General features: G+C 37.4%; 1 protein-coding gene across 1 annotated transcript; it reads left to right on the plus strand.

Moving 5' to 3' along the window:
- Positions 1 to 932: 932 nt before the first annotated feature.
- Positions 933 to 13,255, plus strand: LOC132136422 (3-methyl-2-oxobutanoate dehydrogenase [lipoamide] kinase, mitochondrial-like). Its single transcript, XM_059547239.1, has 11 exons — positions 933 to 1,345; positions 2,910 to 2,978; positions 3,153 to 3,263; positions 5,700 to 5,747; positions 6,603 to 6,722; positions 6,879 to 6,977; positions 7,633 to 7,706; positions 9,314 to 9,442; positions 11,070 to 11,159; positions 12,169 to 12,324; positions 12,787 to 13,255. Exons 1-11 carry the CDS (start codon positions 1,109 to 1,111, stop codon positions 12,929 to 12,931), a joined length of 1,278 nt encoding a protein of 425 aa, XP_059403222.1. The 5' UTR covers positions 933 to 1,108; the 3' UTR covers positions 12,932 to 13,255.
- The last annotated feature ends 2,472 nt before the right edge of the window (positions 13,256 to 15,727 follow it).

A 15,727-nucleotide genomic window follows, 5' to 3' on the forward strand; every position in this document is an offset into this window, starting at 1 on the left:
ACTGGTATACCTAAAGTCTGCTAAATTGGAACAACTAATTTTGTGCTTAATGCAATTTAATTGTGTGGAAGTAGTGCGGTTATGTTTTTCTCTAACCCAGCTGAGTTGTGTGCCAATTCACAGTTGAGAGAAGTATGTCTTTTGAATTCTAATTAAGTTTAATAGTATTAATTAAAACAAAATGCAGAATTCCAACTGTAATTTGAATCTAAGGAATCAGATTCAAAGAAATTCATAACTGCAGTCTTTCTGGATTCTCTTGGTATTAACAAACATGTCACAAGTCTCCTGTGACCAGTTGTGATCGTATTTCAGTGAAACTCTCCAATCTTATTGCCTCACTCTGAAATACATATCTGATATATTATTGCTTAATCTAGCATATTTTTTGTCATGTGACCATACATTTAGAGAAAAAAACTAAAAAACATTAAATGCTGCTGCCTGTTATTGAAAGATCTGGTTTATCTATAATTAATAATACAGATACTATTACAAAATGTTGATTTCTCTTCACGGTTTAAATATCCGAGGATTAATTGTTTTTATAATGCAAGTACATGGAACTTTAAACAAGTTCAGCAAAATTGCACTTTGGAATGAGATATACCCTAATGATTCAACTCAGCCCTTGACACTGTTTGGGGCAAATTGTGTCACTGGACTACATTTTTATAAGTGCTGTTTCTAGAGCCATATTATGTATGCCGCCTTTTAATTTTAATTAGTACTGAACAAACAAAACAGCCTAACCTTTCTCTTAAACACAGTAAATGTTATAACATAACATGATGTTAGTCAAAGGAAGCACACCCTGACTGTCGGTCTCACTGTCCGTGCTGCGACGTGAGGTCGTGATTCATTGGCTCTCCGCTGCTGCTGAGGTCGTGATGACACAAAAGCCCCGCCTCCTCCGATCGCTGATTGGCTGGCAAGAGTCTTCTGCTAAACTGCTAAACACCAGAAGAAACGAGTGTCAGTATATTCATATCTAGCGATGCGGTGGTATCTTTGTACACGAATGAACTCGCTCTGTTGGGTGGTGAGGTAGACGGATCTTTAATCTAAAGACAAGGGATTTAGATTTTTTGCGTTATCAAACTGTAAAATGAGCGGCCGCGCGAGAGTCCGGGCCGTGGAATTGCTGGGCAGCGGAGCCTCGAGGCTCTTTCTCTCCACATCAGTCGCTCCGCACTCGACCGGAGTAACATTAACGTTACACGGCATCAACAAAAGGTTTCGGTCAACATCGTCCATGTCCAGTTACACTGAGCTGGCTCGGGAGCGGTCCAAAACCGTTACGTCTTTTTACAACCAGCCTGCCATCGACTCATCTTCCGAGAAGGTCAGTTATCATTTCCCGACAAGTTTCCAATAACCGTTGTTTGTTTAACTTCCCCCCCCGCGACGGAGGGAGATGTGCTGCGGTCTCATAGACTGAATAAAGTGCGGTCTCCATCCATGATTTGGATGGCCCAGTGGTCACGTGTTTTGTGGGTTACTCGTGTTGTCATGACACTGACCTCGAGCCTCAACTAGTTCTAGTTTGCGATAACTAACGGTAGTCTCATTGGGCCAAGGTAAGGTGTAATATTTACTGCTACATATGCTAATAATCTCTATAACATCACAGAATCACAAACCCAATAAGCATAAAAACCGAATACAGAGGCCCACAAAATAATTTAACTTTTCAAAATGGACGTCATTGGATTTAATAAAGTATCAAACTTCTTTTTTCTGAGTCACCAACACTTCATAAATGCCCTAACAAGTTGACAGATGCATTTTATTATTTTTAACTTCTTGGTATTGTGTTAAATCTTGGCCTGTTAAGTCATACTGTGTGTCCTTATGTAACCTGTCCAACTTTGAGCATCTCAAAGTGACTCATCAAAACTCAATGTGATTACCGCTCTGCCACAGCTCCTTTTTTAATTATCGGTTCTTTATGAGCGTTTCAATAATTGAATCAATTAAAAATGGAGAATCTGTCGTTTACTCACCCTCATGAAACATCCACCCTGTAAAGCCTGACATATGAAATAATAGTCATACATTTATTTTTTCTTTAAAATATTTATTGTTTTTTTAGACAATGCTTTAAAAAAAAATCTAAAATAAAGTTGCATATGTTTTATGTTTACGAGGTTGCATGTTTTGTATCATATTTGATACACCAGACTTTAATGACTCAGAAAAAACACTTAAATAAAATTTTCCAAACAGAGCAAAAATATGCAAATTGGTGCAGGTGTTATAAAAAATGAAATTCTGATCATTTGTAATTTGTTGATATTTTTATAACAGGTTGCAAACTACTTAAATAAAATGCACTGGTTGTCACTCTATATCTCCCAATGAATCGTCATTGTAAGATGATATTTAAATGCTTAGTTGTATGATCGAAGGTCTGTATTTTTTAACTGTGGACATTTTTACAATTTTGCTAAAAGGCTTTTTCTTTACTAAAAAGTATGAACAAATAGTTAGAGGTAAAAGTCTCATTAATTCTCCCATATGATTAAAACACACAAGAACCAATGGCGCTTTATGTTGTTAACGTATATATTAAATATAGATATGTTCTTTGCTGCTGAACTGACATGCACTCCATTCACCTCCACACAGGCCTATTAATAAGTGTAACGTTACCCATGAATCACTCCATGGACAATCACATTACCAGGATACAGATGTAGTCATATGTTATAAAACCGAATGGAATGGAATTTTTTTACTTTTTCAAAACAGGCTGAAACCTTGATTTTATACACAATTCAAGTGAGTGCATGTACTAAGACTGACATCTAGGTATTCATAAAGGTCTCGCAGCACATACAACATCAAATCAAACGCTGTTGTAATTAAAGTATATGCTATTTTTAACAGTAATGTTCTCTTCACAGCCTTCTGTCAGACTGACGCCAGCTACTATGCTGTATGCAGGGAAGTCTCCTGATGGACAACACATCCTGGTAATTAAACACTCCTGTCCTCCGTCCTACATTTTTCCCAACCCACTTTGGAGCCGGACTTCTAAAAAGTAGTTGTTTCAGCCATTTTGTCAGCACATAAAACTGTGCTTTGTGTCTGTATTGCATCTTTATACTGAGTTCTAATGAAGCTGTGTGTTATTTGATTCAATGCAGAGCAGTGCCAGGTATCTACACAAAGAGCTGCCTGTACGTATTGCCCATCGCATTAAGGGTTTTCGCAGCCTGCCCTTCATTATCGGCTGCAACCCAACCATTCTCCAAGTGGTGAGTTCCCCATCAGTTTGACATCGTGTTCAGACAGAGAACTGAATGGACCATGTTTGATTCAGTGCCAGTGTTCTCAGATGCCTAGCGTTCTGCAGTGATGTCTTGCTGATCGTGACTTAGGTTGATTTTGATGGACAGAACAAGTGCTTTATCAATACATGCATGGGTTTTATTTAGTGCCGGAAAATCAACTTGCCTTCTCTGTTCTTAGTTCATAAAAGTAGACTACTGTTAAAAATGTTCATTGAGCAAGAATACATTAGATTGATAAAAAATGACAGTAAACATTTATATTTTTACAAAATAATAATATTTCACATGAATGCTGTGTTTTATTTTTTTAAACTTTCTATTTATCAAAGAATCCTAAAAAAAGACAGGATTCTTTAATCAATAGAACGTTCACTTTCCACAGGAATATTAGACAGCACTATTAATAAGAATAATTAATACTCTAGTTTCTTGAGCACCAGATCTGCATATTAGATTGATTAGATTGATAAAAGGTCATGTGACACTGAGGACAATGCTTAAAATTCAGCTTTATCACAAAAACCTAATTTTAAAGTATATGAAATAAAAACTTATTTTATATTGTAATAATATTTCACAAGCAAATATTTGTTCACAAGTTTGTTCTAATAAATATTGCCTATGTTTTTCAAAAATAAAAAAATAAAAAAAATCCCATATTTTGGAACAGTAGTATATCTTTTGCACTCTTTTAAGAAATGATTTGAGGTTGATAATTTTTCTGAAACCATGTCCATTTTAATTCATGTTACCGTGCTTAACTGTTTTGGTATTTCTTTGGTGCTGTACTTCATGTTGACTGTAAACTTGGCTTGTTAAACAAGCAGTTGAACTCTTGCTGTCGTTTTTTTGTTTATAGTGCAAACTCCAAACGCTATTTTGAGTATTGGGGTCCAAAAATCAGACACCACAAAGTGAAATGTTTTTTTTTTTTTAATAAATTTTTTTATAGTACTTGAGCTGCATGAACTTCACATATTTGTTAGACAGTAGTGTATAGGTGCGTCCCAAATCACGTACCAATGCACCATTCTTTGATGTTTTGTAGTATAAATAGTCCGAGTAGTGCGTTCACACTGAAAATTCCTAAATTAAAAAGTGTACTTTCAACACCCGGATTGATGCACTTAAATAACCGAAAAAATGAAGTGTGGAATGTTGGACACTTCATGCACCCATCTGGCACTGCTTTAATTATGTAGCCTTTAATTATGACTCTGATTATGAATGACAGACAACCTTATATAATTCATACACTACATAGAGTGCATAGTGTACAGTGCATCATTTGGGATGCAGCTTATGTTATCAAATAGGTTTATTTTTATAGCTTTAATGGAAAACAAGAAAAAAAATTACTGCAAAAATATATAATTCAGTTTATATCATCACAACCTTTAAACTGTTGCAAGTAAAAATGCCGATCATTCAAAACATTCAGCACGTTTATGTGTTTCCCAATCAATCCTTCTTCTTAATTTGAATCCATAGAAGAATATAAGCCATGTGTTTATGGAGGCTTAATAGCCGTGTTTCCACTATCGAGCTTAAACCAGGCGTGCTAGTGCGTGCCAGGGCCAGTCGCGTTTCCACTGTCACTTCCGGGGCTTGATCGTGCCTCGTCTGGGCTTCCTCGGGGGCCAATGGCCAGGGTTTTTTTTGAAAGCGGGCCAGCTGGGGCTAGAGTTTCTCAGCGTCTGGAGAGCGTCAGTGATCCGAATCATTACAGAAAGATAACAGCTTTAACACCAGTATTAAAAACTTTTTAAAATAATTTGAGATTAAAACTCACTCTTAGTCAGCAGCGAGTGTTTGAAATAACTCGATCCGATGTGGATTTTAATCGCTAAACAAGGCAGAAATATTTATAAGCGATGTAAAAGACTATGCACGATAAACATTAACGTTACCATAGTAAAAATGGTAAATGCAACCACTTTTACTTTTATTTATCACTTTTATTTAGTAACATATTTATCTTTCGTCTTGTCTCGAGAGTTTAGCTCCACGTAGCATAGCCTATGATCAAAATATTATAATGATTTTTGTTCGGGAGCTTTTATAAAAATATACAGTCTGCGCTGCGGATCATTTCTATAACACCAGCCTTAAACACCTTTTTAAATAAGTCGAGCTCAAAACTCACTTTCAGTCAGCAGGAGTGTTTGCAATAACTTGATCCGATGTGAATTACAATCATAGCCTATCATCAAAATATCGTGCTACTGGCCCGAGGTTATTAGCCCCGCCCGGCCCGTTTTAAGCCCTGGCTCGCACTGGCCCGACAGTAGAAATGCGGCTAATGAGGGCCAGTATCTATGCCACAAGCACATTTGTTACCCATATATTGCACTCATTCATTCTCTCTCTCTCTCTCTCTCTCTCTCTCTCTCTCCACAGCACGAACTTTATATCAGGGCCTACAACATGCTGAGCGACTTCCCGGCTGTAAGTGCAAGTTGACCAAACCTGTACATATTAATTCATACACCGCCTAGCCAACAGCTTTCAGTTTCTGTAACCTGAGAGGCCTGTGAGTTTAGAGAACTGATTCATCCGCTGTAGAAGACAGAGTGGAGGTAACACCTCTCACCAGTGAAAGTCTTAGTTGACTGACAGACTGTGTAAAATGCTGGCTCATGAATATGTCAAATGTAAGTACAAATGAAAAATCCCTGTGTTGCACAATATCGGCTAACTGAAAATATGAGGCAACTCAAGGGATCGCAATAGTTATTGCCGTGGCTTGTCCAAATTTTGGCCCACACGTTCTCATTCGGTTACATTTGCCTTATCCCACGATTTAGAGTAACCGTAAACTATGAAAGAACACAGATGTACACTAATAAAGTGTGGTCTGTAAGATGTTTTAAAAATGTTTTTGAAAGGTGTCTCCTGTGCTCACCAGAGACATTTAAAGTAACAGGGCTCTATTTCATTTATATTAAAACGTAACTTTTTCCTGCGATGGCAGGGCTGCTTTTTTGAATGCTTTGTAAATGGTATATTGAAGGAGCTCCATCTCCACTGTCTGAAATGTATTTTCCTGGCCATGCATTTCAAGTATTTAAGTGCACCATTTAGATCAAAAGATTGCAAAGATCACAAGAAAAGTGAATCCAGCCAGCTGATGTAAGTGGATCCATTTATTTGTTTAGTAAGAATAATAAGGGGAGATAACCGTTAAGACATGATTACCCCACCATTTATGATTTTAACTATGTCTGTGAATTTTCTGTTGCATAAAAAGATTAACATTTAAGATTGTTTTGCTAACCATTCCATCATTGTTTTTCTCTTCAGATCACAGACCAGGAGACTGAGGCTCGCTATAGCAAACTTGTAAAACAGCTTCTTGACGATCACAAAGATGTTGTCACCATGTTAGCCGAAGGATTCAGGGAATGTCGTAAACACATAATGGTAAAATCACAGAAAACCCTAGTGTTTTGTTCACCATCAGCAGCAGAATAATATTACCGTAGCCTCTTTCTGCATGGTTCATGTTATACTTTCATTTCGGTCATAATCGGTGGATCTGTCCTGGTTGTTTATTTGTTTTACATTCTGTTTGTTCAGGATGAGACTCTGGTTCGTAATTTCTTGGACACAACGTTGACGTCTCGTCTGGGCATCCGCATGCTGGCCACACACCACATTGCCCTTCATGAGGATAATGTACGTGTCTTGCTTAATATCTTCCCACCAGCGCCGTTTCTTACTCCATTATGGATATTTCTAATAATTAGCAATGGATCTTAAAATTATAAAAGCAGTGTAGTCTTTAGTCATTTGGCCAGTGACCAAAATGTCTCATACAGGCAGCCAAGTGGACCACCAGTATTTTCACATAAATATACAAGTGGAGCTCCAACAAATCTGCTGTCAAATTACAGAGACCTGCTGCAACAAACAATATATTTGTAATGGTTCAGAACAGGACGGTTACTCTAATTAATCATGCCTGCTATTTTATTATCATTATCAAGCAGCAGGTTGATTTACTAAGACTAAATATCTGAAATAAAGAGTATGAATTGTGTATTTGATTTGTGGTAGTATTAAAGTCATTTTATTGTTAGACTATAAAATCGCACTAATACAAACTGAACCGCTGATGTAAAGCTGAACCCAGCTGAACTATTAAAGAATCAGCAATGCAAAATAAATACATATTAAAATTTAAGTTGTAAGTGATTTTTATAAAATCAGAGGTATAAATAATATCTCTACCAGTTGGTACGTTTCTGATGTAGCACGGATATTGCATTCACATTACCCAGCACTCGAATGGATGCTTTATTATTTTTTTTCTTTCTCTGTGCTATTTCAGCCTGACTTTGTAGGCATTATCTGTCGCCGCCTGTCCCCTAAAAAGATCATCGAGAAGTGGGTTGATTTTGCTCGGTGAGTATGCTGTCCATCTGCCTTGCATCCTGTCGTCTGTTTGCATATGTGAGTGCTTAAGACTCGAGGACTTTTTTAAGAGGTTATTGAAAAGCCTTTTGTTCTGTTATCAGCACAGTCAGCTCCATTTACAGCAGCGTGTGTGTGTTTGTGTGCGTGCGTGTGTGTGTGTGTGTGTGCGTGCGTGCGTGCGCTCTGTTTGCCCAAGATAAGGGTCAAAGCCCAGTTCTCATTTGTGATTTACTAAGATGTCTTAAAGGTCACTGTTGAACTACTGTCTAACATTTACTGTGTGGGAGCAAAACATGTATTTACTTCTTCTACATGAGTTTAATGTGTTAACAGTCCAGGAATGATTTGCAGTCAATGATGGACCTGTTTGCTACTGTTATGAATTTATAGTGCCATAATTTCAAACTACTATTTGAAAGCAGAACATTTTGGGGAAAAACAAAATATAGATATGTAGATATATAGATATTAATTAAGTCTTGACATTCACCAGAGATAATTATTATTTTTTTAATAATAATACAAAAAAATAAGATTGCTGCCGGTGGACATTTTCTAAATATGATCAGTTTAGGTCACGCATGTTGTAAATTCTGCCTCATAAATCATCTCATTCAAAATTATCTGAATGACCTAAGAAAACAGATGAACAAGAGGAAGTCACCACAGCACTTTTTGTTTGGGTTTGTTTAAGAGAAATAATTGCCTGAACAGATTTCATATCAACTGCATTTTTAAGTCAGAACACAGTAAAGTGTTTTTTTTATTCATGTTTTCTTCTTTTATCTTAGTTATTTACTTTCAGTTTGTCTCCTTGTCAGACGGTTGAGAGGCTTTTGCTGAGATGTCAAAGACATTCCTCCTGTTTATTTTTCTGTTGAAAAGAATCGGGTCACAATGTGAACCATATGCAGTCATGGGCTTCATGTCTGGACCCTTGAGGAATGTGCAGTTGCTAAAACCTCTTACGCCTGCGCCATCACTCTTATTTTACTTCACTTTTTCCAATCAGTCGTTCTGCTTATGGACAGAGTATCTCTGTATTCTCATTCTGATCTAACATCAGTTTCTCCTCATCTATACTAAGCTGACTTTCAAGCTAAAGTCTGGTCCAGTTTGAAGCATATTCTGCCCAATAATAGTTTGTTTTAATGTGAAATAATTATCTGTATTCATTATGGATTAGTTGTTACAGTCTGTGGTCTTCTGTAAGAACAGAGGTCAGGCTGCTCTCATGAGAGTTTGACAGTTAATATGCTGCATCAGCAGAGCTGCTCTGTTCCTCTTCACAGTGGCATGATCAAAGCGTTCCCACAAAGACCAGACAGAAGCCACATTTTACTGGCTCTGAATGAAATGTTCTCATTAATTAGTGTCAGATTATTTAAAAACTGTGTCTTATTTTTTCTGTATGCTATTTTGCATTTGTTGTTTTCATGTATAATACCAATTGTTTGAATACAATTCATTTTATTTTCTCTTGATCCTAAAAACACTTTATTCTTATTTCTTTGAATGATGGTAAAGAATTAATAAGTCTGTCCAGACTTGCATGGTAATGTAAATGTCTTGATCCCCCCCCCTGTTCCCTGCAGACGGCTCTGTGAGCATCAGTATGGGAATTCTCCACGGGTTCGCATTAATGGCCATGTGGCGGCCCGCTTTCCCTTCATCCCACTGCCTCTGGACTACATCCTGCCTGAGCTACTGAAGAACGCCATGAGGTAACATTCCTGTCATGTATACGGCAATGAGATACACACACGACACACCTCCTGCTCTACTATGCTATATTAACTATCTAATCCTGATGTGACAGTCAGATTTTGCTGTCAAAGCAGTTGCTTTATTTGGAACGTAGCGAACCATTGCCACTATTATGCAGTGATGTCTGTTGCTGCATAAACTATGACCAGAATCTGTGTAAGCATAAGCAATGTTGCCTGTCTGTCAGTGTATGAAGGAGGGTTACTGTAGTGTGCCCTTGTGTTAACACTATATGCTTTGGTGAAACGCCAGGAAAATGAAGTCGTTTACATTTCAGACACGTTATGCAAGAAGCCTGGAATGGAATGTTATGGCAAGCGTGGGTCATTGTGACCCAACCGAGGTCATGAAACGCCAACGCAAAGTCTTTCAGCTACAAAGAGGCACAATATGGTGCAAGACATTATAGTGAGAGAAATTGCAATGGGGAAGGCAAAAAAGCTGGTTATTTTTCTGTTACTGTGTTATCAGACCTCCTGAACTTAGTTTCATTTAGCTTTGTTTAGCTCACTGTCATTAATATTTTTTTTACCTGCTGGATGATAAAATCAGTGCAGGTAACTCATAGAATTTAGCATTTTGACAGATAAGCAACTATGTACCAGTGCCCTAGCAACCACCCAGTGTATGTTAGCAACCACATATCAATGCATTCACCCATTTAACAACATTATACCTCTGTTGCATTGAGCTTTACATGTGCAGACACTACTCGGGCTTCTTTAGAAAACCTAAAAATCTAGTTCTAGAAGTCTACTATAATGAGGACACACATATGACGTCTGTAAAACGGTGTTCATAAGAAAGCTGAAATTCCTGTTATGGGACCTGTCCTACTACAGTGCCCCCTCTCTCTGATATTTGCAGTCTTAGCAATGTTCGTCTAAGGTCGCCCACACTGGCTGCCTACCAAGTTCAGTCCAAGTTCAGTGGTACAATACAGGTTTTCTATGATGGTGGCAAAATATCCAAAACAATCTACAGAGGAGCCTCTCAAAATACTGCAGTGCTCTGAAAACCACCCTGAAACCAACATTTCACCAGATGTATCTCCACACCTGTATGATATAGTCAATGTGGATGAGTCTAGAGGTCTATAGTTATTCTACAAATGAGGTAGAAACCTTAAATTACCAACATTGTTTTTTTTTTTTTTTTTTAATTTAATTTTTTTAAAGAACAGGAATGCTCTGGATTCAATGCAAGTTTAGCTCTATCAACAGCATCTGAGGTTGTCGCCTATGCCAAAAAAATAAGAGTCAAATCAAAGCAGGTGAATAAAGGACTTTTTAATGGTTAGTAAATCTGGCCCTGTGTTCAAATAAGATTTTTTGCCTTTTTGTCTGTTTGTCCTAGTAACCATAAAGGAAGTGAAATTTCTGCACAAGAACTGGAGATGTTTCCGGTGTATTGAATAAATCCCTGACACATGCAATTTCCTGCTCACACAACTTTATATCATTTTTTTATGTTTCTCAGTCAAAGGAGAAAGGAAAGCTTTCACAGTTATTTCAGGCCTCTACTGGGTTTTCTTATCGTGCTTATGTTATGATCAGTTGTTCATATGAATTTCTTTTTGTGCAGGGCCACCATGGAGAGTCACTTGGACACTCCTTACAATGTGCCTGATGTTGTGGTCACAATCGCCAACAATGACACAGACTTCGTCATAAGGTGAGTCTAAAAGCCAATGCTGATGCTACTGAACCACATCACACATGCATGATAATACATGAATGCTTGACAATACATCCACATGTGTTCTAAATAACATTTGAGTTGCCAACTGATCATTCACATTGAAACATTTGATTTTAATTGGATTTCAAACTACATGCAAATTCAATACAGATCTTTAAAAAGCAGATTTGTATGGAGTTTTGATATTGTTTGGAGGAAAAGAATTAAAGAGAGCTGAGACCAATCTCTCGTGGAAAGTGTTTGATTATTGCCCGTCTGAATGAACACATGGACACTGGTTTTAGGTGCGGTTGGTCCGCTGTAAACTCAGCAGAATGGAATTAATGCTTTTTCCTGGAAACAGTGAAGATATTTGAGCTCTTCTTTGCACAGAGAGCTCATCGTGCAGAGTGCTATCTTTAAAAACAGGTCCATTATCTCACTGTGCTCACTCAGCAGTCGGGTTAAAACCTCTCATCACACTGAGCATATTTACTCATGGAAAATATTTATTTAACCATAAATGCATGGAAAGTATGAACCTGTTTTTAGTGTTGTTTGGTGGATGTCTGAAATGAGGATGCAAAGTCCTCTCTGTTTTTTGGTTTTAATGTAAATTCATGCTCCACTTGATGTTAACACAAGTTTTTAGGAGGTTAAAGGCTTATGAAACATGATCATTGACCGTACAATTTCAGCAGGAAACAATGTAATGTTGTTGTATGTATATGTCTAAGCATAAACAGTATGTTTAAGTACAGTACCGTTCAAGTTGCAAGTAAAATTTTATTTTTGAAAGATATTTCTATTAGTGCTATGTAGAGCTGTGTGATATTGAAAAATAAAGTTGTGGACAGGCACAGGAAGTCAGGAGATGGATAAAAAAAATGGGAATTAGATGATTGTTAATATTTTTAGGACCCAAATAATGTATATGCATTGCACAAAATCGAGGAAACTGATTTGCTTAAAACAGCAGAGTGGTGTTTGTATCATTTTGCAGGATCTCAGACCGTGGTGGTGGCATTCCTCACAGCATTCTGGACCGGGTGATGGATTACCACTTCAGCACTGCTGAACAGAGCACACAGGATCCTCGCATGAGCAACCTTTTCGACAACATGACCAACAGCGGCCCCCAGTCTGGACCCATGCATGGGTAAGAAGAGCTAGACCTGTAGAAAAAGAAGAGCACAAGCTCAAATGATTGGCGCAAAGGTTGGGCTTTTATGTAAATTATTGAAGGACTGCTTGGGATCATGTCTCTTTTTTTCAATTATAACATACTTTTCACCTCTTCGAAAGTAAATATTTATGTTTTTATGTGTTAATTCAGATTCTCTGCATTCTTGCAAGATCAATATAGTAGCTTAAGTGATCTGCTCTGCATGATCCAGATTGAACCAGTTTGATCTGGATCTGTAAGTCTTAAGTGTGAAGTCTCATTTCACAAATTACAAAAGACCAGATGGCAACTGCCAGTCCTTTTTTGGACCTGTTTATGAAGTTTTTTGGCACAGTTGAAGGTATATATGAGGATTTTGATATATTGGGATGTGCTGTTGTGACGTGTAATGGGGTTGAAGAACATCTTGATGATGCCACTTGTTTTCTCCTCCAGGTTTGGCTTTGGTCTGCCTACGTCCCGAGCGTATGCTGAATACTTGGGAGGTTCCTTGGCCATCCAGTCGATGCAGGGCATCGGCACCGATGTCTATCTGCGTGTTCGGCACATCGATGGCAAAGGAGAGAGCTTCAGAGTTTGATGTCGTGGTCTATTCCTAGAGCTTGTGGTCAGTCACCATGTTGAAGATTTTAAAGGCTGAAGAGGAACCAAAGCCAGGATGTTAAACATTCGTCCTTTCACTCATATTACCCGTCACTGCATCAGTATCACTGCGTTTTCTGCAGATTATGGGTGTCATGCTTGGGATTCACAATGCGTTGTGTTTATGTAGTGCACTGTGATTTCTATTAAACTTTCAGTGTGTTACTGTCCATCGTCACTAGTGGGACGAGTCCTTACACTCCAGACGCTTTCAGAAGATGCTCTCTAGACAGCCATATCCTGCTGGTTTTTCTTTTCTTTTCTTTTTTTTCAGAAATGTGAGTTGTTTGAACTCTTTGGAGATGCATTGTTCACTTGAACGGTGAATGCAGAAATCTACTGTGAACTCTGAATAGAGGTTGACTTAAGAAAAAGATTCGGTCAGAAAAAAATGTCAGTCTTGCTTCACACCTGTCTTGAGTTTTTCACATTATCTATATAAGCTTAAGAGCTTGTTGTAGATTTCATGCTTGAAATGGGTTGCTACAAAAGGCTCTTTGGGTTCTAGTACAGCGTAAAATATAAATGATAGTTTTGTTTTCTCTCCAGCAAACCATGTTAATCGAGATGTTCATATTTGAATGGATGTTTTTACACTCTGCCCACTTGCACATTTGGTCTCTTGATGGATTTTGTTCGATTTTTGTTTATGCCAACATGTTTGAGACCGAGAGAGACCATGAGGTTTGTTTATCTGAATTTGGAAATTTTCCCCAAATGACAAAAGTTCTATCAAAATACTGATTGAACTGCTGGAGGATGTCACAATACATAGTACAAGTAATCTGTAACATTTTGTCTGGTAATGTGCCTGTGGTTTCTTTTCTGTCCTTTCGAAAGGACTTCCAGGAAAAGGCGCCTCCTTGTGTTTTCTGCTCATCATCTGTTCTCAAGAGCTGTAGATTTGTTGCCCTCTGCTGGTGGAAGCTGAGTATCGACTTCAAACAATATGGACATACTGATGAGTTCGTGTAATGAATGATGATGTACAGTAGGTTTTAGATCATTTAGAATGAGTAACACGCACATATTAACATTTTCCTTTGTTTATATAAAAGGCCAAATTGTGGCATGATGCACCTAAAAGGATGAGATCGTTTTATTGTTTTGTTTTTCTCATGTTGAGTTTGCATTGCATAGATGCCAAATACACAGCTTTTTGGGCATTATAAAATTTTGAATTAGTACATTTGTGTTTTTCTCTTGATTTCCTTCCTCTCTCTGTTTGTTGGTTTTAATTAAATATGCTGTTCATATTGTGACATTTTGACAGTATTTTTTACCAGCAGTAGGCTATAAATAGTTAGGTGGCAGATATTTATATTCAAGTACTGTAGTACATTATAAAACAGTATGCAATGATAATTTGAGTGTAAATTGTCATATTTATTAATATTATTAAATTAAATGCATTTAAAAGCCTAAATTGTGACGTAAACCACACTTTTAGCTGAACTCTGGCTGAACAGGCACACCCAGATCACGTGATGCATACAGAGCCCATGGGGGAGACCACGTGACAGCTACAGAAGCACGATTTCTTTTACAGTCTATGATTAAAAGCCGCGAACCGGTTCTTTCGAATGATTTTATTCAAAGAACCGATTCAAACAACGTGATTATTTTACCTCAGCACGTACTCACGTCCTCAAATGATCCCCGACATCCTTGCTTGGCATATGTACATAAACACATTGTCGTTTATAATGTTTTTCTATTAAGTTTTTTTAATGGTATTTCATGTGTCCCTTTTAGTTCCTGCAGCCAAGCTTCAGCTCATAAAGCCTTCTAAGAGCCTAAATATAATTAGTATTTACATTAAGTAAAATACATATACATCGATATTTGTTAAAACCGTTTTATATGGGTTGGTAAAACTCAGTTATATAATCGGTCTATTTCCAGTATCATATTTGTAACATTTCTGTGTATTTGGCTTTGAGTCACTGAAGAGGTTCTCTCGAGTTCAGTTCAGTGACTCGAGAACCGCTCAGACTGATTCAGTTCAAATCCTGAAGCTTGCTGTGCTCGAAATGCCATACTATCATACTACTCTTACTATTTCTGCAGTGTGTATGCCGTGCATAGTGTGCACATTTTTCTGTACGCATCAAATCGCCGGATGACCTACTACATTTACCAGAATCTGCTAAATATAACCAGTCAAGTACACTGAAATCAGTACAGAAGCTCTGTTCGGGATGGCATGCTACCACACAACTCCTACTATACTGAAGTATGCTGCGTGTATACTGTAAATAGTAAGAGAATGTTCTGGATTACCTGCTACATTTGCTGAAATTTGATGTATGCATCTGAAGACACAGCATGAGATACTGTTCCCAGAATGCAACGTGCTCCATTTAATGTTTCATCTTCAGACGCGTGAGTGAACTGGAGGCAGGGAATGGTAATACATACATAAACATTTCTATACATACATGTTGCTGTAAACTACAAAAACTACGTGGGTTTTTGTCCCAATAAAGTTGCATTCATTTAATAATATTTTTAAGTATGATAAATGAAACACACTATGTCATTACACACTGTTTTATTATGTAGCTACTACAGTTCTGAAATATAAATACCAAACTACTGTTTACACAATTATTATTAGTTGTGTTCAGTATGTAAAGTCCATTAATTATGGGTAAATTGGGCAATATAGCATTGTTTACTATAAATCCTTAATTAACAATCCTTTGTATAAAAAATAAAAAAAGAATAGTAC

The sequence above is a fragment of the Carassius carassius genome, chromosome 4 (assembly GCF_963082965.1).
Source record: "Carassius carassius chromosome 4, fCarCar2.1, whole genome shotgun sequence".
NCBI lineage: Eukaryota > Metazoa > Chordata > Actinopteri > Cypriniformes > Cyprinidae > Carassius > Carassius carassius.

Excerpts from the sequence above, each read along its gene's own strand:
- LOC132136422 (XM_059547239.1), top strand. The coding sequence starts at position 1,109 with ATGAGCGGCCGCGCGAGAGTCCGGGCCGTGGAATTGCTGGGCAGCGGA. Across the intron at positions 2,979-3,152 it reads CTGATGGACAACACATCCTG|AGCAGTGCCAGGTATCTACA; the intron begins GTAATTAAACAC and ends GATTCAATGCAG. Across the intron at positions 11,160-12,168 it reads GACACAGACTTCGTCATAAG|GATCTCAGACCGTGGTGGTG; the intron begins GTGAGTCTAAAA and ends ATCATTTTGCAG.